The sequence below is a fragment of the Salvelinus sp. IW2-2015 genome, linkage group LG18 (genome assembly GCF_002910315.2).
Source record: "Salvelinus sp. IW2-2015 linkage group LG18, ASM291031v2, whole genome shotgun sequence".
In the NCBI taxonomy this organism is placed as follows: domain Eukaryota; kingdom Metazoa; phylum Chordata; class Actinopteri; order Salmoniformes; family Salmonidae; genus Salvelinus; species Salvelinus sp. IW2-2015.
This window is the reverse complement of record NC_036858.1, coordinates 20,532,726-20,558,113: the sequence shown is the minus strand read 5'-3', so window position 1 is coordinate 20,558,113 and position 25,388 is coordinate 20,532,726. Positions and strand designations below refer to the sequence as shown.

At 41.7% G+C, this 25,388-nt stretch overlaps 1 protein-coding gene across 1 annotated transcript in view; it reads left to right on the top strand.

The window, feature by feature from the left end:
* si:ch211-180a12.2 (uncharacterized) overlaps positions 1-24,754 on the top strand; it is a 71,969-nt gene extending 47,215 nt beyond the window's left edge. Inside the window, exons 7-13 of the mRNA XM_024006710.1 lie at positions 463-696; positions 2,231-2,281; positions 2,574-2,828; positions 19,546-19,893; positions 20,156-20,434; positions 20,852-21,121; positions 24,403-24,754. Of these exons, the coding sequence (XP_023862478.1) occupies positions 463-696; positions 2,231-2,281; positions 2,574-2,828; positions 19,546-19,893; positions 20,156-20,434; positions 20,852-21,121; positions 24,403-24,434 (1,469 nt within the window). The 3' untranslated portion in view covers positions 24,435-24,754. The remainder of the gene's footprint in view (positions 1-462; positions 697-2,230; positions 2,282-2,573; positions 2,829-19,545; positions 19,894-20,155; positions 20,435-20,851; positions 21,122-24,402) is intronic.
* The last annotated feature ends 634 nt before the right edge of the window (positions 24,755-25,388 follow it).

Sequence of the window (25,388 nt, the reverse complement as noted above, 5' to 3'; positions counted from 1 at the left end):
GCCTACAGGTCTAAAACATTATTATACAGTTAGAAGGTATTGTAAGACATGTCATAAGCATGTATTATGTCTTATTATCATCTCATAATGATCCTGACTGAATAACTGACAGAATTTGTATAGAATTTTCAGCCAGTTTAAAATGTCCTACATAGAGAGACAACAGTAGGCACCATAAAGTTATATAGTATTATACAAGTAATTATAGAAGGACTTTTAATTAAGTGAAGTATTACTTTATTTTGTCATTTGTTTAGCATTTTGCCTTTGTGCAGTACATTATCTTAAGTAACTCGCTGCCTTTTGTTTTTTTCATTACATAATTCTACTAACAAATATTGTCCAACATCAAATGACCAGAATCCCGTCCCACATTCAAAGCGTACGCTAACAACACTAACTTTCTCCGTAACCAACTAAGCACCATGCTTCTACCCTACGGTCTCACGCTCACCTCCCCAGTCCCYGAGAAGGGTCCCCTGCTGCTCTCTGCTGGCGACGTGGGCTATTACAAGCTGCACACCCAGGGCCCGCTGCACTCGACGGGGGACAGCAGCAAGCAGCGACTGCTGTCCTCGCTCTCCTTCATCCCCCTGATCTCCATCCACAAGGGTGCGGTGTTCAAGTGCCAGGTGTCTTATGTGGGGAAAGACAAAGTTGTGGTGGAGAGGGTGTCAGACAAGTTCACCATATTAGGTAAGGGACAGCTCTCGCACCAGGGTTGGTGTCAATTTGCTTCAATTCAGGAAATTTTATTGAATTGAATACAACCCTGTCTCTTTTACAGAAACACTGTATTTTACTTTTTCTCTTCCTTCTGTCTCAGTGTACAGTGCCTTCAGAAAGTATTCATACCCCTTGACTTATTCCACATCATAGCCTGAATTCAAAATGGATTAAATAAAATAAAAATGGCACCCATCTACACACAATACCCCATAATGACAAAGTGAAAACATGTTTTTATATATTTTTGCAAATTGATTGGTAGAGAAATACCTAATTTACATATTAAAATCACCTTTGGCAGTGATTACAGCTGTGAGTCTTTCTGGGTAAGTCTCTAAGAGCTTTCCACTCCCGGATTMTACAATATTGGCATATTATTCTTTAAAAAATTCTTCAGGCTCTCTCAAGTTGGTTGTTGATCATTGCTAGAAAGCCATTTTCAAATATTGCCATAGATTTTCAAGCCGATTTAAGTCAAAACTGTAACTAAGCCACTCAGGAACATTCAATGTTGTCTTTCATGGTAAGCAACTCCAGTGTATATTTGGCCTTGTGTTTTAGGTTATTGTCCTGCTGAAWGGAGAATTTGTCTCACAGTGTCTGTTGGAAAGCACACTGAACCAGGTTTTCCTCTAGGATTTTGCCTGTGCTTAGCTCTATTCCATTTATTTTTATCCCCCCAAAAAACCCTAGTCCTTGTCGATGATAAGCATACCCATAACCTGATGCAGCCACCACAATGCTTAAAAATATGATGTTGTGTTGGATTTGCCCCAAATTAATGTTTTGTATTCAGGACATAAAGTTAATTTCTTTGGCACATTTTTTTGSKYMTTTWKRTTWYMMSCRTWKRMSKAAWWYGYWMSKAWTTTTMGYAWWWTTTTTATTRTGTACAGGCTTCATTCTTTTCACTCAGTCATTTAGGTTGGTATTGTGGAGTAACTAGAATGTTGTTGATCCWTCCTCAGTTTTCTCCTATCACAGCCATTAAACTGTAACTGTTTTAATGTCACCATTGGCCTCATGGTGAAATCCCTGAGRMGTTTCCMTACTCTCTYGCAGCTGAGGTAGGAAGGACGCCTGTATCTTTGCAGTGACTGTGTGTATTGATATACCATCCAAAGTGTAATTAATAACTTCACCATCCTCATCTGTCTTTGAATCTGTCTTTGAAATMCACTGCTCGACTGTGGGACCTTAAAATTATCTGTATGTGTGGGGTACAGAGATGAGGTAGCCATTCAAAAATCATGTTAAACACTTTTATTGTAGAGAGTGAGTCCATGCAACTTACTATGTGACTTGTTAAGCACATTTTTACTCCTGAACTTTATTTATTTTTCTAAGAAACATAATTCCACTTTGACATTATGGGGTATTGTGTGTAGGCCAGAGACGGCAAATCTCAATTTCATCAATTTTAATTTCAGATTGTAACACAACAAAATGTGGAAAAAATACTTTCAAATTACTTGTCCTGTCCTCTCTTACTTTTCTTCAGCTCCCCCCAAGGTCTCAGAGATTCAGCTCACAGAGGCAGGTGATGACTCCGGTAAGATGAACTCAAGTTCATTTTAAATACAAATGAAAGTACATTGCATATCAGGATTGGAGTCAATTCCACTTCAACTTGACCAATTGCGTTTTTAACAGTTTTGACAATATAGCATACATTTTTATCCAAAACGACTTACAATACAGTCCGTGCAACAAAAAAAATTTGTGTGTGTGTAAGATCCCTGTGGTAATTGAACACACAACCTTGGCTTTGCCAGTGCTGCACTGTTACAAACTGAACCACACAAGTCTATACGCTGCATGTCTCTTTCCACTCTCTCCTCCAGGTGTGGTCACCCTGACCACCCAGGCCTCGTGCTTCCATCCAGACATCATCACCTTCCGTTGGTTCTGCCAGGGAGGCGAACTGAGCCCCGTGGCTTCCCAGGCCCTGTCTGCCCRGCGGCCCGACACCCAGGGCTTTTTCTCGGCCATGAGCCAGTGCAAGCTGCCACGCGCAGAGCTGGAGCACGGCGGCACCAAGGTGTGGGTGAGCGTCCATCACATCGCCCTCAAGCACCCCGTCACCCGCGAGACCCGAGGTGAGAGGAAGGTGGTGTTGTGAGGGTTAAAGGTGTATTATTTGATACCTTAAATATAGTTTATGGAAAAGGAGAGACTGCAATCCAAGCTTTGGTTTTATTTACCTAAGAGTCCACAGACTGCTTTTAGGCTAAGGAAACAAATACATAATTTCATAATTTGGGTCAACTACCCCTTTAAGGGAGGAGGGGCAGGCGTAGTGACATATTTTGTGTCTTTTTCCACAGAAGTTTCATAAATGTAACATAAATAGGTGTGAGGAATGACCAATGTTCCCTCTAAACTGCCAACATGTGCGCATACAGTAGTCCTAAGACTGTTGCACAGCTCCCTTGGACTGCCACACAGAAATAGACCTATCAGCCCAAAGATTGTAATTCACTCAACTTTCTAGAGCTGTGGTCACCAACCGGTCGATCTCCAAGGCATTCCTAGTCAATTTGCAAACATTCCTGTCAAAAAAACTACGATAAAGCCTTCTGTTCCTATTTTCTATTTTTTTCTCTCGGGCTGTTGGCGGTAGGTGCACCCAATTCAGCTGCACTGCAACAAGTACTGCAGCAGTAACATGCTGAAGATTTTACAATATAGATCTGTGAAGTTATTTGGATTTTTGCGAATTATCTTTGAAAGACAGAGTCCTGAAAAAGGAACGTTTCTTTTTTTGCTGAGTTTATATTAATTTGGGGACAGGTCGAAACGTGTAACGTGTAACTGACCACAACGCTCGCGTTACGTGTGCGAGCACTGGAAAATAAATGTACACATACATGTTATTCAATCATTTCATCCAACCTGCTAGCGCGCATTTTGATTTTGTCCATTCACACCAGACGCGATCAGGACACGCAGGTTGAAATATCAAAACGAARTCTGAACCAAATATATTAATTTGTCGACAGGTCTGAACGCATGAAACATAGCTTGCTGTTGCTAGCTCATTTGTCCTGGGATGTAAACATTGGGTTCTTATTTTACCTGAAATGCACAAGGTTCTCTACTCTGACAATTAATTCACAGATAAAAGGGTAAAACAAGTTAGTTTCTAGGAARGGTCGTTAAGACACTAACAGCTTACAGACGGTAGGCAATTAAGGTCACAGTTATGAAAACTTAGGACAATAAAGAGGCCTTTCTACTGACTGAAAAACACCAAAAGAAAGATGCCCAGGGTCCCTGCTCATCTGCGTGAACGTGTCTTAGGCATGCTGCAAGGAGGCATGAGGACTGCAGATGTGGCCAGGGCAATACATTTCAATGTCCGTACTGTGAGACGCCTAAGACAGTGCTACAGGGAGACAGGATGGACAGCTGATCATCCTCGCAGTGGCAGACCACGTGTAACAACACTTGCACAGGATCGGTACATCTGGACATCACAACTGCGGGACAGGTTACAGGATGGCAACAACATTTGCCTGAGTTACACCAGGAACGCACAATCCCATCAGTGCTCAGATCTGCCCGCAATAGGCTGAGAGAGGCTGGACTGAGGGCTTGTAGGCCTGATGTAAGGCAGGTCCTCACCAGACATCACCAGCAACAACGTCGCCTATGGGCACCAACCCATCGTCGCTGGACCAGACAGGCAAAAAGTGCTTTTCACTGACGAATCGCGGTTTTGTCTCGGATTCGCGTTTATCGTCGAAGGAATGAGCGTTACACCGAGGCCTGTACTCTGGAGCGGGATTGATTTGGAGGTGGAGGGATCCGTCATGGTCTGGGGCGGTGTGTACAGATCATCGGACTGAGCTTGTTTGTCATTACAGGCAATCTCAACGCGTGGCGTTACAGGGAAGACATCCTCCTCCCTCATGTGGTACCCTTCCTGCAGGCTCATCCTGACATGACCCTCAGCATGACAATGCCACCAGCCATACTGCTCGTTCAGTGTTCTGCCATGGCCAGCGAAGAGCCCGGATCTCAATTCCATTGAGCACGTCTGGGACCTGTTGGATAAGAGGGTGAGGGCTAGGGCCATTCCCCTCAGAAATGTCTGGGAACTTGCAGGTGCCTTGGTGGAAGAGTGGGGTAACATCTCACAGCAAGAACTGGCAAATCTGGTGCAGTCCATGAGGAGGAGATGCACTGCAGTACGTAATGCAGCTGGTGGCCACACCAGATGCTGACTGTTACTTTTGATTTTGACACCTCCCCCCTTTGTTCAGGCAACCATTATTCAATGTTCTGTTAGTCACATGTCTGTGGAACTTGTTCAGGGTATGTCTCAGTTGTCAAATCTTGTTATGTTCATACAAATATTTAAACATGTTAATAAGTTTGCTGAAAATAAACGCAGTTGACAGTGAGAGGACGTTTCTTTTTTGCTGAGTTTAGTTAGTTCAGAGTTTGTTTTGATAATTCAACCTACGTGTCCTGATCGCATCTGGTGTGGAGGGACAAAATCAACATGCACACTGTGGTGGAAAAAGTACTCAATTGTCATACTTGAGTAAAAGTAAAGATGCCTTAATAGAAAATGACTCAAGTAAAAGTGAAAGTTACCCAGTAAATAAATCAAAATAAAAAGCTCATTTTTTTAATGTATGCTCACTCAGCTGCCTTAATAGAAAATGACTAAAGTAAAAGTGAAAGTTACCCAGTAAATAAATCAAAATAAAAAGCTATTTTTTTAATGTATGTTCACTCAGCTGTGCTTCACAAGTAATACAACAACGGATCTATTACCGGTGTGATCATATACAGTGCATTCGGAAAGTATTTAGAACCCTTGACTTTTTCCAAATTTTGTTTACATCACAGACGTATTCTGAAATGTATTAAATAAGCATTCTCTCACCAATCTACACACAATACCTAATAATGACAAAGCGAAAACAGGTTTTTAGAAAATGTTTACAAATAGAAAACAGAAATACCTTACTTATATAAGTATTCAGACGCTTTACTATGAGACTCGAAATTGAGCTCAGGTGCATCCTGTTTCCATTGATCATCCTTGAGATGTTTCTACAACTTGATTGGAGTGCACCTGTGATAAATTCAATTGATTGGACATGATTTGTAAAGGCACACACCTGTCTATATAAGGTCCCACACTTGACAGTGCACATCAGAGCATAAACCAAGCTATGAGGTCGAAGGAATTGTCCGTAGAGCTCCGAGACAGGATTGTGTCGAGGCACAGATCTGGGGACGGGTACCAAAAAATGTCTGCAGCATTAAAGGTCCCCAAGAACACAGTGGCCTCCATCATTTTTAAATGGAAGAAGTTGGGAGCCACCAAMAATCTTCCTAGAGCTAGTGATGATGCACCTTCCTGAGCAATCAGGGGAGAAGGGCCTTGGTCAGGGAGGTGGCCAAGAACCCGATGGTCACTCTTACAGAGATCCTGAGTTCCTCTGTGGAGATGGGAGAACCTTCCAGAAGGACAACCATCTCTGCAGCACTCCACCAATCAGGCCTTTATGGTAAAGTGGCCAGACGGAAGCCACTGCTCAGTAAAATGCACATTGCCAAAAGGCACCTAAAGGACTCTCAGACCATGAGAAACAAGATTCTCTGGTCTGATGAAACCAAGATGGAACTCTTTGGCCTGAATGCGAAGAGTCACATTGGGAGGAAACCTGGTACCATCCCTACGGTGAAGCATGGTGGTGGCAGCATCATGCTGTTGGGATGTTTTTCAGCGGCAGGGACTGGGAGACTAGTCAGGATTGAGAGAAAGATGAACGGAGCATAGTACAGAGAGATCCTTGATGAAAACCTGCTCCAGAGCGCTCAGGACCTCAGACTGGGACGAGGGTTCACCTTCCAAAAGGACAACAACCCTAAGCACACAGCCAAGAAAACACAGAAGTGGCTTCGGGACAAGTCTTTGAATGTCCTTGAACCCGATCGAACATCTCTGGAGAGACCTGAAAATAGCTGTGCACAGACACTCCGCATCCAACCTGAAAGAGCTTGAGAGAATCTGTGGAGAAGAATGGGAGAAACTCCCCAAATACAGGTGTGCCAAGCTTGTAGAATCATACCCAAGAAGACTCAAGGCTCTAATCACTGCCAAAGGTGCTTTTTTATTTGACCTTTTATTTAACTAGGCAAGTCAGTTATTTACAATGACGGCCTACCAAAAGGCAAATAGCCTCCTGCAGGGACGGGGGCCAAAATAATAATAATAATAATAATAATAATTCAATCAAAATATAGGACAAAACACACATCGCGAAAAGAGAGACAACACAAAACTACACAAAGAGAGACCTAAGACGACAGTATAGCATGGCAGCAACACACGACAACACAGCATGGTAGCAACACAATATGAAAACAACATGGTAGCAACACAACATGGCAGCACTATAACATGGTAGCAGCACAAATCATGGTACAAACATTATTGGGCACAGAGAACAGCACAAAGGGCAAGAAGGTAGAGACAACAATACATCATGCAAAGCAGCCACAACTGTCAGTAAGAGTGTCCATGATTGAGTCTTTGAATGAAGAGATAAAACTGTCAAGTTTGAGTGTTTGTTGTAGCTCGTTCCAGTCGCTAGTTGCAGCGAACTGAAAAGACGAGCAACCCAGGGATGTGTGTGCTTTGGGAACCTTTAACAGAATGTGACTGGCAGAACGGGTGTTGTATGTGGAGTAGATATGTCAGATAGTGGGGAGTGAGGCCTAAGAGGMTTTTGTAAATAAGCATCAACCAGTGGGTCTTGTGACGGGTATACAGAGATAACCAGTTTACAGAAGAGTATGGAGTGCAGTGATGTGTCCTATAAGGAGCATTGGTGGCAAATCTTATGGCCGAATGGTAATTATGGCCGAATGGTAAAGAACATCTAGCCGTTCGAGAGCACCCTTACCTGCCGATCTATAAATTACGACTCCGTAATCTAGCATGGGTAGGATGGTCATCTGAATCAGGATTCGTTTGGCAACTAGGGTGAAAGAGGAGCGATTACGATAGAGGACACCAAGTCTAGATTTAACTTTAGCCTGCTGCTTTGATATGTGCTGAGAGAAGGACAGTGTACCATCTTGCCATACTCCCAAGTACTTGTATGAGGTGGCTACCTCAAGCTCTAAACCCTCAGAGGTAGTAATTACACCTGTGGGGAGAGGGGAATTCTTCTAACCAAACCACATGACCTTTGTTTTGGAGGTGTTCAGAACAAGGTTAAGGGTAGAGAAAGCTTGTTGGACACTAAGAAAGCTTTGTTGTGGAGCGTTTAACACAAAATACGGGGAGGGCCAGCTGAGTATAAGACTGTATCATCTGCATATAAATGGATGCGAGAGAGCTTCCTACTGGCTGAGCTATGTTGTTGATTTAAATTGAGAAGAGCATGGTGCCTAGGATCGAGCCTTGGGGTACACCCTTGGTGAAAGGCAGTGGCTGAGACAGCAGATGTTCTGACATTATACACTGCACCCTTTGTCCTGGTTTGGTAACTACCTTTCTCAAAGACCTCTCAGAGACACCAATACTGCTTAGCCGGCCCACAAGAATGGAATGGTCTACCGCAGGTATTCCCAAACTGGGGAATGGCGTCGGGGGTACGCCAAATAAAAATGTGATTCAGATTTAAAAAAATATATATATTATATTTTCCAATGGGGCTATACATTTTGGTGAGGTTTCTTTCTCGCCTGAGAAGCCTCGTTTCACTGCCAAAAATACAATTAAACCACCTAGTGTTCAGCGAAATAAAAACATAATGTCAAATACAGGTAGCCTAGTCAAATAATTAACATCCAATCACATTAACCGTTACTCTCTTGCGGTAATTCCACTAACGGTCCGTATATAGCCAAACGTAGCTTCTGCTCATTCCGTTTGCTCGAAAATGGATAAATGTTTTTTTTTTTAAGTAAGGCTATGTGTCTCTATGTGTCCATAGAGACACATACCAGCTCTACTGGTAGTACTACTACCAGCAGTACTACACCTGCACCTGTCGACGTGCTTCTACGAGCACATCCAATGCTAGCATCAGTAATTCTACATTTGTTGTTAGCCCAGCTAGCATGGACACTGACAGTTGTCAATCTGATGGAGCCGAAGAGCTACTACCCCTTTACCCGGGAAAGCACCAAACAACAGACAGTGACGTTGGACCATCGAAGAGGTGCAAATATGATGAGAACTACATTGATTTGGGGTTCACTTATATTGGGAGTAGTGCCTTTCCTCAGCTAGAGTGTGTTATATGTGCAAAAGAACTTTCTCACAACTCGATGAAACATTCACTCTTGCGCAGACGTTTAGAAATAAAACATGCCAATTTGAAAAATAAGCCACAGGAGTTGTTTGAGCGAGAATTAAGACGACTTTCAAGTAGTAAGACATGTATAAAAGCAACAGATACCATTAACAAGAAGGGCTAGAAGCGTTTTGTATGATGAGCAACTGAGTGGCTAGGACAGGCAAGACTCATACTATTGTGGAGGACTTAATTCTTCCTGTTGCCGTGGATATGACTGGGACAATGCTGGGGGAAAAGGCCCAAAAAACTATACAGACAATGACTTCATCAAACAACTGTTTCACGACGCATCATTGACATGGCAGGAGATGTTTTGAAACAATTACTTGTGTATTTTCTGCACTATGGAATGGTATGGGCAGAGACCATGTAACACTTTTGTGCTGGTTATCAAGAGGCAAAGTATTGACACATTTTTTTGAATTGAGAGACGAGCTTAAAGTTTTCTTTACTCACCATCCTTTTCACTTGTCTGACCGCTTGCATGATGACGAGTTTCTCACACGACTGGCCTATCTGGGTGATGTTTTTTCTCGCCTGAATGTTCTGAATCTAGGATTACAGGGACTCTCCGCAACTACAGTTGAAGCTGGAAGTTTACATACACTTTGGTTGGAGTCATTAAAACTAGTTTTTCAACCACTCCATAAATTTCTTGTTAACAAACTATAGTTTTAGCAAGTCGGTTAGGACATCTACTTTSTGCATGACACAAGTAATTTTTCCAACAATTGTTTACAGACAGATTATTTCACTTATAATTCACTGTATCACAATTCCAGTGGGTTAGAAGTTTACATACACTAAATTGACTGTGCCTTTAAACAGCTTGGAAAATTCCAGAAATTGATGTCATGGCTATAGAAGCTTCTGATNCTGGCAAATCTGGTGCAGTCCATGAGGAGGAGATGCACTGCAGTACGTAATGCAGCTGGTGGCCACACCAGATGCTGACTGTTACTTTTGATTTTGACACCTCCCCCCTTTGTTCAGGCAACCATTATTCAATGTTCTGTTAGTCACATGTCTGTGGAACTTGTTCAGGGTATGTCTCAGTTGTCAAATCTTGTTATGTTCATACAAATATTTAAACATGTTAATAAGTTTGCTGAAAATAAACGCAGTTGACAGTGAGAGGACGTTTCTTTTTTGCTGAGTTTAGTTAGTTCAGAGTTTGTTTTGATAATTCAACCTACGTGTCCTGATCGCATCTGGTGTGGAGGGACAAAATCAACATGCACACTGTGGTGGAAAAAGTACTCAATTGTCATACTTGAGTAAAAGTAAAGATGCCTTAATAGAAAATGACTCAAGTAAAAGTGAAAGTTACCCAGTAAATAAATCAAAATAAAAAGCTCATTTTTTTAATGTATGCTCACTCAGCTGCCTTAATAGAAAATGACTAAAGTAAAAGTGAAAGTTACCCAGTAAATAAATCAAAATAAAAAGCTATTTTTTTAATGTATGTTCACTCAGCTGTGCTTCACAAGTAATACAACAACGGATCTATTACCGGTGTGATCATATACAGTGCATTCGGAAAGTATTTAGAACCCTTGACTTTTTCCAAATTTTGTTTACATCACAGACGTATTCTGAAATGTATTAAATAAGCATTCTCTCACCAATCTACACACAATACCTAATAATGACAAAGCGAAAACAGGTTTTTAGAAAATGTTTACAAATAGAAAACAGAAATACCTTACTTATATAAGTATTCAGACGCTTTACTATGAGACTCGAAATTGAGCTCAGGTGCATCCTGTTTCCATTGATCATCCTTGAGATGTTTCTACAACTTGATTGGAGTGCACCTGTGATAAATTCAATTGATTGGACATGATTTGTAAAGGCACACACCTGTCTATATAAGGTCCCACACTTGACAGTGCACATCAGAGCATAAACCAAGCTATGAGGTCGAAGGAATTGTCCGTAGAGCTCCGAGACAGGATTGTGTCGAGGCACAGATCTGGGGACGGGTACCAAAAAATGTCTGCAGCATTAAAGGTCCCCAAGAACACAGTGGCCTCCATCATTTTTAAATGGAAGAAGTTGGGAGCCACCAAMAATCTTCCTAGAGCTAGTGATGATGCACCTTCCTGAGCAATCAGGGGAGAAGGGCCTTGGTCAGGGAGGTGGCCAAGAACCCGATGGTCACTCTTACAGAGATCCTGAGTTCCTCTGTGGAGATGGGAGAACCTTCCAGAAGGACAACCATCTCTGCAGCACTCCACCAATCAGGCCTTTATGGTAAAGTGGCCAGACGGAAGCCACTGCTCAGTAAAATGCACATTGCCAAAAGGCACCTAAAGGACTCTCAGACCATGAGAAACAAGATTCTCTGGTCTGATGAAACCAAGATGGAACTCTTTGGCCTGAATGCGAAGAGTCACATTGGGAGGAAACCTGGTACCATCCCTACGGTGAAGCATGGTGGTGGCAGCATCATGCTGTTGGGATGTTTTTCAGCGGCAGGGACTGGGAGACTAGTCAGGATTGAGAGAAAGATGAACGGAGCATAGTACAGAGAGATCCTTGATGAAAACCTGCTCCAGAGCGCTCAGGACCTCAGACTGGGACGAGGGTTCACCTTCCAAAAGGACAACAACCCTAAGCACACAGCCAAGAAAACACAGAAGTGGCTTCGGGACAAGTCTTTGAATGTCCTTGAACCCGATCGAACATCTCTGGAGAGACCTGAAAATAGCTGTGCACAGACACTCCGCATCCAACCTGAAAGAGCTTGAGAGAATCTGTGGAGAAGAATGGGAGAAACTCCCCAAATACAGGTGTGCCAAGCTTGTAGAATCATACCCAAGAAGACTCAAGGCTCTAATCACTGCCAAAGGTGCTTTTTTATTTGACCTTTTATTTAACTAGGCAAGTCAGTTATTTACAATGACGGCCTACCAAAAGGCAAATAGCCTCCTGCAGGGACGGGGGCCAAAATAATAATAATAATAATAATAATAATTCAATCAAAATATAGGACAAAACACACATCGCGAAAAGAGAGACAACACAAAACTACACAAAGAGAGACCTAAGACGACAGTATAGCATGGCAGCAACACACGACAACACAGCATGGTAGCAACACAATATGAAAACAACATGGTAGCAACACAACATGGCAGCACTATAACATGGTAGCAGCACAAATCATGGTACAAACATTATTGGGCACAGAGAACAGCACAAAGGGCAAGAAGGTAGAGACAACAATACATCATGCAAAGCAGCCACAACTGTCAGTAAGAGTGTCCATGATTGAGTCTTTGAATGAAGAGATAAAACTGTCAAGTTTGAGTGTTTGTTGTAGCTCGTTCCAGTCGCTAGTTGCAGCGAACTGAAAAGACGAGCAACCCAGGGATGTGTGTGCTTTGGGAACCTTTAACAGAATGTGACTGGCAGAACGGGTGTTGTATGTGGAGTAGATATGTCAGATAGTGGGGAGTGAGGCCTAAGAGGGTTTTGTAAATAAGCATCAACCAGTGGGTCTTGTGACGGGTATACAGAGATAACCAGTTTACAGAAGAGTATGGAGTGCAGTGATGTGTCCTATAAGGAGCATTGGTGGCAAATCTTATGGCCGAATGGTAATTATGGCCGAATGGTAAAGAACATCTATGTACATGTATGTAAACTTCCAACTTCAGCTGTATTCACCCAACGTATTGTGGGACAAAATTGAGGCTATGATTAAGAAGTTGGATCTCTTCTCTGTCTGCATTGACAAGGACAACACATAGGTCTTTCCATCATTGTATGATTTTTTGCGTGCAAATGATCTCAAGCTTACGGACAATGTCATATAGCGAAGTACCTGAGTGAGTTGGGTGCGCACCTAATGCAGGTACTTTCCCGAAACAGATGACACAAACAACTGGATTCGTTATCCCTTTCATGCCCTGCCTCCAGTCCACTTACCGATATCTGAACAAGAGAGCCTCATCGAAATTGCAACAAGCGTTTCTGTGAAAATTTTATTTAATCAGAAGCCACTGCCAGATTTCTGGATTAGGCTGGGATCAGAGCATCCTGCCTTGATAAATTGCACTGTTAAAGACACTGATGCCCTTTGCAACCACGTACCTATGTGAGAGTGGATTCTCGGCCCTCACTAGCATGAAAACTAAATACAGGCACAGACGATGTGTGGAAAATTATTTAAGACTGAGATTCTCTCCAATACCACACAACATTGCAGAGTTACATGCATCCTTTCAAGCACACCCTTCTCATTAACCTGCTGTGAGTTATTCACAGTTTTCGATGAACAAATAAGGTTTAATATGTAAGATGGTTAAATAAAGAGCAAGATTATTATTATTTGTGCCCTGGTCCTATAAGAGCTATTTGTCACTTCCCACGAGCCAGGTTGTGACAAACTCACACTCATTCTTATGTTTAATAAATGTGTCGTATAGTGTGTGGCAGGCTTACAATGAAGGCAAAAACAACATTTGAGAGTGCGCTGACCCTGGTTGAATGTTTGAAGGGGTACGGGACTATAAAATGTTTGGGAACCACTGGTCTACCGTATCAAAAGCTTTGGCCAAGTCAATAAAAATAGCACCACATTGCTTAGAATCAAGGGCAATGGTGACCTCATTGAGGACATTTTAAGGTTGCAGTGACACATCCATAACCTGAGCGGAAACCAGATTGCATACCAGAGAGAATACTATAGACATAAAGAAAGCCAGTCAGTTGATTATTGACAAGCTTTTCGAACACTTTTGATGAACATGGCAAAATAGAAATAGGCCTATAACAGCTAGGATCAGCTTGATCTCCCCCTTATAATAAAAGACGAACCGTGGCTGCCTTCCAAGCAATGGGAACTTCCCCAGCGATTATAGGGGCAGCAGAAAGGGTCTAAACCATCTGACCAAGATGTTTTTTTGGGGTCAAGTTTAAGGAGCTCCTTTAGCACCTCGGACTCAGTGACTGCCTGCATGGAGAAACGTTGTAGCGTGACAGGGGGAAAAGAGGGAGGAGCATCGGGGCTAGTCGCATTAGAAGGGGTGGGAGATGAGGAAATGTTGGACGGGCAAGGAGGCATGGCTGAGTCAAATTGGAATCCTGCTTTAATGAATTGGTGATTTAAAAGCTCAGCCATGTGCTTCTTGTCAGTAACAACCACATCATCAACGTTAAGGGATATGGGCAGCTGTGAGGAGGAGGGTTTATTCTCCAGGTCTTTAACCATTTTCCAGAACTTCTTGCGGTTAGACCCACAGAGAGAGAACTGCTCCTTAAAGTAACTAACTTTGGCCTTCCGGATAGCCTGAGTGCACTTATTTCTAATTTGCCTGAACGAGAGCCAGTCAGCCTAAGTATGCGTGTGCTAAGCCTTTCACCAAATGAAATTATTGAGGTGGAGTAACTCTGCAAGATCACCGTCGAACCAGGGGCTGAACCTGTTTTTAATTCTCATTTTCTTTATGGGGATGTGTTTGTTAACAATATCAGTGAAAATATATTTTAAAAAGGTCCAAGCGTCTTCGACAGAGGGGATCAAGCTGATTCTATACCAATTTAATTGAGGCCAGGTCATGAAGGATGGCTTGCTCATTAAAGTTTTTTAGAAAGCGTCTATGACAAATCAGGACAGGTCGTTTCACTGAGCAGCCATTATGAACACAGGCTGTAAAATAGTGATCACTAAGGTCATTACAGAAAACACCAGACTAATACCTATCAGGATTATTTGTGAGGATAACATCGAGGAGAGTAGCCTTTTCTGGGTGTTTGGAGTCATACCTTGTGGGATTGGTAATAATCMGAGAAAGTTTTAGGGAGTCTTACTGCTTTAGGTTTAAGCAGGCTTTTACGAGAGCAGAAATCAGTGAAACAGATATCAGAGCACAAGTAAAAATTGGGYCTAGTAACAGTAGATGGGCCAGGGTGTACATGCACATTTCCAGATATCATCAACAGTAATACAATCAATGCACAGCAGAGGACAGGGAGAGCTCTGCAGTGCTGATTTATGACATTTGAATGGGCATTAGATGGAAACAAGATCATATTATACAGCAATTTCATCAGGTAACATGAATACAAAGCCGGCGAGAGGTGGTTAGAATAGGATGGGAGGCCAAGAGTCCGTGTAACCAATAGAGAGTCAGAGTACCGAGTGTGGGAACAAACATAGTCTGTCCCACAGTTGGGTAAACAAGAAAGTTCATAGTCAACAAAGCATGCAGGAGTCATGAGGCAAATAGCAAAATGCACAAGAAAAAAAATATAACGACTTGGGGCTAGCCATTGTACGTTCGAATCACTCGCCCCAACAGTGCCTGTGTGCTGGAGGCGAGCGAAAGCTTGGGAGAGAGGGGGGAGTGTGGTGGGGGTACCTGTACCAGACAGGGAGAGACAACCAGGGCAGACGGAGAACAGATCGCCAGGTGGAATCCAAGCAGCAGTGCAGCAGGCAARGGGAGTATGTGTRACACCCACTTGGGAGAAGCTTTTTTCTGGAGGCAGATTTCTTGTAGAAAATGCCAGTAGATGGTCTCTGAATGGCAGGAGGGGGCTTCAAGGCCTTTGGATTTGGGTAGGGTAGCCTGCCATTTGTTGGGCTCAAAGGCCCTCTCACTTCACACGTCAGTGCTAATTGAAATTGTATCTGGTCTGTCTGAGTTCCAGGTTGGATGGTAGCTTTATAGTATTAATCCTTCCAGGTCCTTTTGCCCAAAATTAGGTTGTAGAGGTTTGAAGTTTWGATCTGGAGTGAAGGTTATGCTGTGGAGGGTAGTGTCCTGTACATGTCCCTACCAAAAAACAAAGTTGATCTAACTCCAAATCTATCTTTTTGTAWWAAAAACATGTTGAAAAATGTGAGAGCTCACATGCAGCTGTGTTTCTCTCTCTCCCTCTCCGAAAGTTGGATAATGTTGCATCGGCTTACGTTTTTTGAGTCATGTAAAAAAAAAAAAATCTGAGCGGTAGATCTTGGCTTGCATTTTGACTCAAAGTGATCTTGACTCAGAAAAGGTTGGTGAACACTGTTCTAGAGTGTTTCCTGTTAACACTATCAACGTTTCCCTTTACTGTGACAATTGGGATCAGTGCAATTTTAGCCACTTTCAATGCCACATACCGAAACAAAACGAATTACGCAAGAGATTTTGTTGTCGGCAGAACGCATCGGAGTAGGATTCTATTGCATTGACATGCACTTCTCTGCCCAGACTAGTTTACACAGACCGGTGTGGCATAAACAATCAAAGCTGCAGTAGGCCTATATACAAATAGACCATTTCCATATGTGACTCACCACCTGGATTCGGTCTTATGTAGCAACATTTGAATTTCTGTTTTTTACATTGGATAAAAGGAGAGACTAAGAGCTACAAAATGGTATAGCATACACTGCATTTGAGGACACAATGGGAAAGTAATTCTGCTTTGAAAGTTGATCAACTTGTAAACTCACTTTTGAGTAAACCGTCTTTCAATGTTTTGGTACTACTATTGGAGAGGCCTTCTTTGTCAAATCAAATCAAATTTTATTGGTCACAATTCTCACCGCTTACTGACATCTAGGGGAAGGCGTATGCAATGCATGTAGCCCCATAGCTTACATGAGAATTTATAAACTGACCCTAGAACAGAGACCTCGATTTCAGAAATCTCACTTCCTGACAGGAAGTGTGCTGCAGAATGAGTTCTGTTTCACTCAGAGAAATAATTCAAACGGTTTTAGAAACTAGAGASTGTTTTCTATCCAATAGTAATAATAATATGCATATTGTACGAGCAAGAATTGAGTACGAGGCAGTTTAATTTGGGAACGAATTTTTACAAAGTGAAAACAGCACCCCCTATTGAGAAAAGGTTAGTGACTAGTGATACCTTTTTATTAAATCCAATTATAAAAAATGTAATAAAAATAATATTTTTTTATTTAACCAGGTAGGCTAGTTGAGAGCAAGTTCTCASTTGCAACTTCGACTGGCCAAGATAAAACAAAGCATTTCGACACATACAACAACACAGAGTTAGACATGGAATAAACAAACATACAGTCAATAACACAGTAGGATTTTTTTGTTGTTGTCTATATACAGTGTGAGCAAATGAGGTAAGGCAATAAATAGGCCATGGTGGTGAAGTAATTACCACATAGCAATTAAACACTGGAAAGGTAGATGTGCAGAAGATGAATGTGCAAGTAGAGATACTGGGGTGCAAAGGAGCAAGATAAATAAATAAATACAGTATGGGGATGAGGTAGTTGGATGGGCTATTTACAGATGGGCTATGTACAGGTGCAGTGATCTGACAGCTGATGCTTAAAACCTCTTTAGGCTAGGCGTGCCGCTAGCGGCACACCTCGACAACATCCGGTGAAATTGCAGGGCGCCAAATTCAAAATACAGAATTGTAAATATTTAACATTCATGAAAATACACATGCAATACATCAAAATAAAGCGTAACTTCTTGTTAATCCAGCCGCGGTATCAGATTTCAAAAAGGCTTTCCGGCGAAAGCATACCATGCGATTATCTGAGGACAGCGCCCCGCATACAAATGCATTATAATCATTTTTGAACCAGGCAGTTGTGATACGAAAGTCAGAAATAGCGATATAAAATATGCCTTACCTTTGAAGATRTTCTTCTGTTGGCACTCCAAAAGGTCCCAGTTACATTACAAATYGTCATTTTGGTCGATAAAGTCCTTCTTTATATCCATAAAAACTCAGTTTAGCTGGCACGCTTCAGTCAATAATCCACTTGTTTCCCTCCATGAAAATGCATACAAAATGAATCCCAAACGTTACTAATAAACTTTTCCAAACAAGTCAAACAACATTTATAATCAAACCTTAGGTACCCATATACGTAAATAAACTATCAAATTTAAGACGGAGAATCGTTATTGTCTTTACCGGAGATAAACAAAAAGAACTCGCACTCGTCCATGCGCATGTAAACACTACAAGCCAAAATGGGAGCCACTTACAAAAACCACAACATCTACCTAATTTTTAAAAAAAAAACAGCCTGAAACTCTTTCTAAAGACTGTTGTCATCGATTGGAAGCCCTAGGAACTGCAATCGGGGAGGATTTCGCCTTATAATAAAAGTGCCAGCCATTGAAATCAGTGGTAGGATACATTTTTCTGGGGGGGATGGTTTGTCCTCGGGGTTTTGCCTGCCATTTCAGTTCTGTTATACTCACAGACATTATTTTGAACAGTATTAGAAACTTTAGAGTGTTTTCTATCCAAATCTACCAATTATATGCATATCCTAGCTTCTGGGCCTGAGTAACAGGCCCAATAGTGCCCCCTAGCCCAAAGAGGTAAATGTGAGTCTGAAAGGAGAGTTTACAGTCTAACCAGACACCTAGGTATTTGTAGTTGTCCACATATTCTAAGTCAGATACGTCCAGAGTAGTGATAATGAACGGACGGGCAGGTGCGTGCAACGATCGGTTGAAGAGCATGCATTTAGTTTTCCTTGCATTTAAGAGCAGTTGGAGGCCACGGAAGGAGAGTTGTATGGCATTGAAGCTCATCTGGAGGTTAGTTTCCACAGTGTCCATTGAAGGGCCAGAAGTATACAGAATGGTGTCGTCTGCGTAGAAGTGGATCAGAGAATCACCAGCAGCAAGAGCGACAACATTGATGTATACAAAGAAAAGAGTCGGCCCGAGAATTGAACCCTGTGGCACTCCCATAGAGACTGCCGGAGGTCCGGACAACAGGCGCTCCGATTTGACACACTAAACTCTATATGAGAAGTAGTTGGTGAACCAGATAATTTGTAGTCAGCAGTAGGGGAGTGATTGTTTCCTGCAAGAGCACAAAACAAATACATTTCTAGACATCTTTGAAAAGCTTTGTCTTAATGGGGTACTGTTGTATTTTGAGGCGGTCTTGAATAAGCTAAGTAGCCAATAGGCAGAGGGTAGCATAATTTGTCTGATTCTCTGTAATAATGGTATCAGAATAATAATGCATTTTATTTTGTAAAGTGGTTTCTTCCAATAAACAACACAACATTTTCAGTCGCCTCCTTGTCTGAGGGACAAGTGGATAAACAGGTTAATGTCAACCCCTGCATGTTTTTTTTCAAAAGTCTCATTGAATGTAGGCCTAAATTGAACACCACACATTGGCTGCTACTGTAGGCTGAATGATAGAACAGCTATTTCCATGTTAAAATGTTATGGGATACATTTATTCCATTGTTTTTGATGGTAGGCCACACTGGTTAGACGTACATTATGATCAAAAAGCCACAGTAGCCTACATGGCCACTGTTAAAACTGTAATTTAAAGCGGGTACAGCCTCAGTGGTCACAGTAAACGTGTGCTGGAAGTTGCACAGAACGTTAAATTTTGCGCTCGACACACCTGAAATTTGCTCAGTGCGGATTTGTTTTTGAGGGAACATTGGTCATGACTAAATGTATTCCACTCATCTTCAATTACATCTTGTTCCTTGCAGGTTTCATAAAGAGGCCCAATGTGTCCGAGATCATCAGCTCTGCCTCCTCCCCTGGTCAACATTTGACATTGGGCTGTGACATGACTGGGTTCTACCCTCCAGGCATCTCAGTCACCTGGCTCCGTTTGCGAGAAGGAGAGGTGGATGACCGAGAGGAAGAGGTGCTAGAAGGAGGAGAAGTCTGGGGGCCCCTGCTGAGCGGTCCCAGTACCTACCGTGCCAACGCCACTCTGAGGAAGGGGGGAACAAATGAAGAGAAGAAGGAGAGCGCGGGAGGGGTGGTGTGCCGAGTGGAGCACTGTTCGCTGGAGGAGCCCATCGAGAGACGGTGGAGAAACATTCTTATCGGTACCTGTCTCTCTCCAGTCTACGTTCATGTAATGTGAACATTGTTAGTATAGACTTCATTTAAATGTTGTTTAGCAGTACGCCAACTGTTTTAAGACTGTAACTGGTCGTATGCACTTTCTTATAGGTTATGAATAACCTATCAAACAGTATATATATATWTTTTTTTAAGTATATGTACATTCAAGGAATTCTATCTACTATACATTTTCCAAAACCTTTGACCTTTAATCCTCCCTTTTTCTCTCTCTCTTTTTCCCAGCTGCTCCCTCCATCCCTTCCTCTCTTACTGTCCGTTGGACCAGCGAGGGTGTTGGGGTTTTCACTCTCCTATTGACGGGAGGCCACCCAAAAGCTAAAGTGCTCTGGGCAGCAGGGGGCACCACCCTCATACCGCTGGTGTCCAACGAGACAGGCGGGAAGGGAGTGGACGGACAGAGAGAGTTTAGGAGTGTGTGCGCTTTGGAGAGATCCACTTGCTGGCTCAGTCAGACAGACGGAAATGGTCAGATGGACAGTTGGAAAAACGGACACACACTTAGTAGGTTTTTATTAACACTAGTGAAACAGTACCTGTCCATGTTAGAACTGGATTGTGTCCATTAAGCATCAAACGGAAGAAAAAGGACTGAAAAGGGAGGGACTACAAGCATTTGTCTAATATGAAACGCTAATTTTAGTTTTCAGTTTCAAAACAATTTGCAATGATTTGCCTTATTGAACATCTCCCTGTTTCGACCCAAGCTAATGCTATTGTGGCTAATTAAGTCAAGGTTATGTGTGTTTATGCAAACTCATTGCACCTACTATGATTTAAGTTTAAACATTAGCTGTAAGTGTGCAACATTTCATAAGCATATTCATTAGTAATACAAATCCTATGCAGTACTTGTACATGCATTCACATTTTATCCAGTAAAGCGACTAAATATCTCTTTATATCTCTTAATGTATGTAGAAACAGAAGCCGCAGTCGCTGACCCCGAAACGGAAGGAATAGAGTACATTGACGCAAGAGACGGAGAGAACAACAACGTGGAAAGAAAGGTGACGCAGAAGGAGGTGGAGGATGAGAGTAGGGAAGAGGAAGAAGAAGGAATGGAAACGTTGCACATAAACAGGGTGAACGTGAGAAAGGGGCCCAGAGGGGAGGAGAGAGCACGACTGAGCGTGAGCGTGGAGATCACCCACCCGGCCCTTAGGCTGCCTGTGCACCGAACATGGACAGGTACTGTATTACACTGCTTATCCTATAAAATCATTCAAATGTAATATTTCTATACCATAATACATACAGGCCTATCCAATGAAACCGTTATACTATAACATTGCTATGCTGTCAAAGTAACAGCATATATGAACTAGATGGTAACTTTAAAAGTAAAGTTGTTGGGCTTGCTTTAGCTCTTTACAAGTATTTTTGTGGTTATGGAAGAAGTTTAAAAAGTTTTACTTTACCATTTAAAMRAAATCATACATATAGACAAAGTAAAATAATTGGTCTGATTATTTTTGATAGACTACTATATCAACCTTTATTTATTTTGATTGTGCGGCAGTTAGATCGCAAAAAATGGCTAAACTACAGTTGTTGCGTGTGAAAACTGATACAAGAAAGATACAGAACAAAGCGATCTTCTGTCAGAAGATGGGAATAAAAGGCAAGATGGGAATCATGTGGACAACACTTAGGAAAGCAAAGCAACTCAATCATTCATGCTGTGGGTTTCAGATAAATAGATGCGCGATTTACTTTTGTGAAACTTTTAGTGTAAGTTAAATTTGATTTTAGTTGAAAGATGATGTAATGAAAAGGTTTTAGGCTATTATTTGTGGCAAGAAATATGATGGTGCATCTAGTGATGGTAGCTCTTTAAAAGTATTTTTGTGGTAGTTGAAGAACTACGTAGAATAGGTTTGTACATTGCATTCGGAAACTATTCAGACCCCTTGACTTTTTCCACATTTTGTTACATTACAGCCTTGTMGTTTTTCGTCATCAATCTACACACAATACCCCATAATGACAAAGCAAGAACATTAAAATAAAAACTGAAATATCACATTTACATAAGAATMCAGACCCTTTACTCAGTACTTTGTTGAAGTACCTTTGGTAGTTATTACAGCCTTGAGTCTTCTTGGGTACGCTACAAGGTGGCACACCTGTATTTAGGGAGTMTCTCCCAGTCTTTCCTGCAGATCCTTTCAAGCTCTGAGAGGTTGGACAGGGAGCGTCACAGTACAGCTATTTTCAGTTCTCTCCAGAGATGTAAGATAGGATTCAAGTCCGGGCTATGGCTGGACCACTCATAGACATTCAGAGACTTGTCCCGAAGCCACTCCTGCGTTGTCTTGACTGTGTGCTTAGGGTCGTTGTCCTGTTGGAAGGTGAACCTTCTGGAGCTCTGTCAGAGTGACCATCGGGTTCTTGATCACCCCCCCTGACCAAGGCCCTTCTCCCCTGATTGCTCTGTTTGGCCTAGCAGCCAGTTTTAGGAAGAGTCTTGGTGTTTCCAACTTCTTCCATTTCAGAATGAAGGAGGCCACTGTGTTCTTGGGGACCTTCAATGCTTCAAGATACCCTTCCCCAGATCTGTGCCGCGACACAATCCTGTCTCAGAGCTCTACGGACAATTCCTTTGACATCATGGCTTGGTTTTTGCTCTGACATGCACTGTCAGCTGTGGGACCTTATATAGACAGGTGTGTGCCTTTCCAAATCATGTCCAATCAATTGAATTTACCACAGGCGGACTCCAAGCAATTTATAGAATCATCTCAAGGATGTTCGATGGAAACAGGCTGCACCTGAGCTCAATTTTGAGACTCATAGCAAAGGATCTGAATCAAATCAAAGTATATTTGTCACGTGCGCCGAATACAACAGGTGAAATGCTTACTTACAGGCTCTAACCAATAGTGCAAAAAAGGTATTAGGTGAACAATAGGTAAGTAAAGAAATAAAAACAACAGTAGAAAGACAGTGAAAAACAGTAGCGAGGCTAAATACAGTAGCGAGGCTACATACAGACACCGGTTAGTCAGGCTGATTGAGGTAGTATGTACATGTAGATATGGTTAAAGTGTCTGCATATATGATGAACAGAGAGTATCAGTAGCGTAAAGAGGGGTTGGCGGGTGGTGGGTGGCGGGACACAATGAAGATAGCCCAGGTTAGCCAATGTGCGGGAGCACTGGTTGGTCGGGCCAATTGAGGTAGTATGTACATATGTACATGAATGTATAGTTATAGTGACTATGCATATATGATAAACAGAGAATAGCAGCAGCGTAAAAGAGGGGTTGGGGGGCACATAAATGCAAATAAACCAGGTAGCCATTTGATTACCTGTTCAGGAGTCTTATGGCTTGGGGGTAAAAATTGTTGAGAAGCCTTTTTGTACTAGACTTGGCACTCCGGTACCGCTTGCCATGCGGTAGTAGAGAGAARAGTCTATGACTGGGGTGGCTGGGGTCATTGACAATTTTTAGAGCCTTCCTCTGACACCGCCTAGTGTAAAGGTCCTGGATGGCAGGCAGRTTAGCCCCAGTGATGTACTGGGCCGTATGCACTACCCTCTGTAGTGCCTTGCGGTCAGAGGCRGAGCAATTGCTGTACCAAGCAGTGATGCAACAAAGTTTTTATCCGAATTTTGGGGGGAGTGGTCAAAATGGCAGTTTGGGAAAAGTTGGGAAAAAATGTGTCAATGCAGTTACTAAAACAGCTGTATTGTTGGATTGGTAACAGATATTATATTATTTTTCTGACGACAGATTTGAATAACAGAAGTAGACGAAGATGTCCTACCCTCTACATTTCTGTTTAACTTGTTGGGAAAGTGGCCAAAATGCCAGTTGTTTATAAAAAGGTTAGATGAAAATGTCTTTGACATTACTTCTGAGTTCAGATTCGAAAAGCAGAGAAGTAGAGGAAGATTTTATATGTTCTAACCTTTTGTCTAAGAAGTAGTTGGCAAAGTGGTCAAAGTAGCTGATTTGTGTTAAAAGTTGCATCATTGCATTTACAGTGAATGGAATGTTGAAAGTGATGWTGTCACAATGGGGCATTTAGAATGCTGAGGAAATCCCATGAAAGTGGATGGAGGACAAAAAGTGTAATAGTTTAAAAAGTAAAAAGATATCAAAAAATGTTCTACAAGCACACTAATCCAGACCGATCTGCATGTTTTGACGTTTGAATGACGTTTKTAGRTTAAACAGTGTAGGAGGAATCGCGTTCCAAAGAAAAATAGGAAGTATGTCAAAGATTTAAAATGGGGGTCTTGCGTCACAAACCCCACTCATAATACAGTGTAACTACAGTGTAATAAGTCAGAAGTTTGTCAAAGATTCAAAGTTGGCACTTTTGCTTTCGCAAGCCCCATTAATTAATGAATATAATGCATCACAATAAATACACTTAACTTATATGCAACGGACAGTATATCACAGGACATACTTATTAACAAGACATAACTCTAACTCCTGTCTTTTTTGTTGTTGCAGAGCCCAATGAAGAGGTTTCATCTTCACTGTGAATGGGGCCTACAGAAGGTGTTTATTTTATATAACATAGATATAAAATACTTATGGTATACGACTCCTCAGGATATCACACTTTATCCTATAAGTAAGCATTTCACTGTTAGTCTACACCTGTTATTTACAAAGCTTATGACAAATACATTTGATTTGATGCTTGTTCCCGCATAATGTCATTTGTAATTGTATGATTCATACATTTCATATTCATGTCATGTTTCGTTTCAGGTTCAGCGCAACGTTTGTCGCATAGTCTTCTAAAAACATATACATTTTAAAAAATGTAATTTTGTCAATAAAATCTTGGTTCACTTTTTGTGCAGAATTTCATTTTAGTTGGGGGGACAAAACAGTTCTATCTTCCTTTACACTGACATTGTACTGTGTTGTTCATTGTTTTTGCATGGGGACAAAATGTGTGAGCCTGATGCGTTTCAAAAATAGACGTGGTTCTCTGTCTCTTGCTTTCACCTCAACCACAATTGAAACAAGGGGAGTGCATTTCACATGCCTTCACATTGCACATTTCACACACTTCTGCCTTGATCTCAGTGTTAATAGTTAAGTATTAACCTTTTAATTATTTATAATTATATTACTTATGTTCTGTGCCATGTCAATGCATAAGCTGTATCATTGGGTTGGTGCTTGTGTAGCCAAAGCCACATTTAACATATTAATTTAGTTTACTTTGGTTACTCTTGTAGATTTGGACTCTTATACAGAAAAGGAACAAGGTTATTGTCTTTTTATAGTCAAGCAGACATGGGTCAGTGAAAGAATGTTCCAATTGCCAGGTGATTTAAGAATCCATGTGGTATAGCACTGTCTGCAACAAATCTTGATATAAAGTAATAGATTTAGACATAGTTTTAAAATATTAATATGGCCTACATTGCAGCCGTGCACTATCGATCCTATTGATCTCGCTTCCCGCAATGATGCGCATG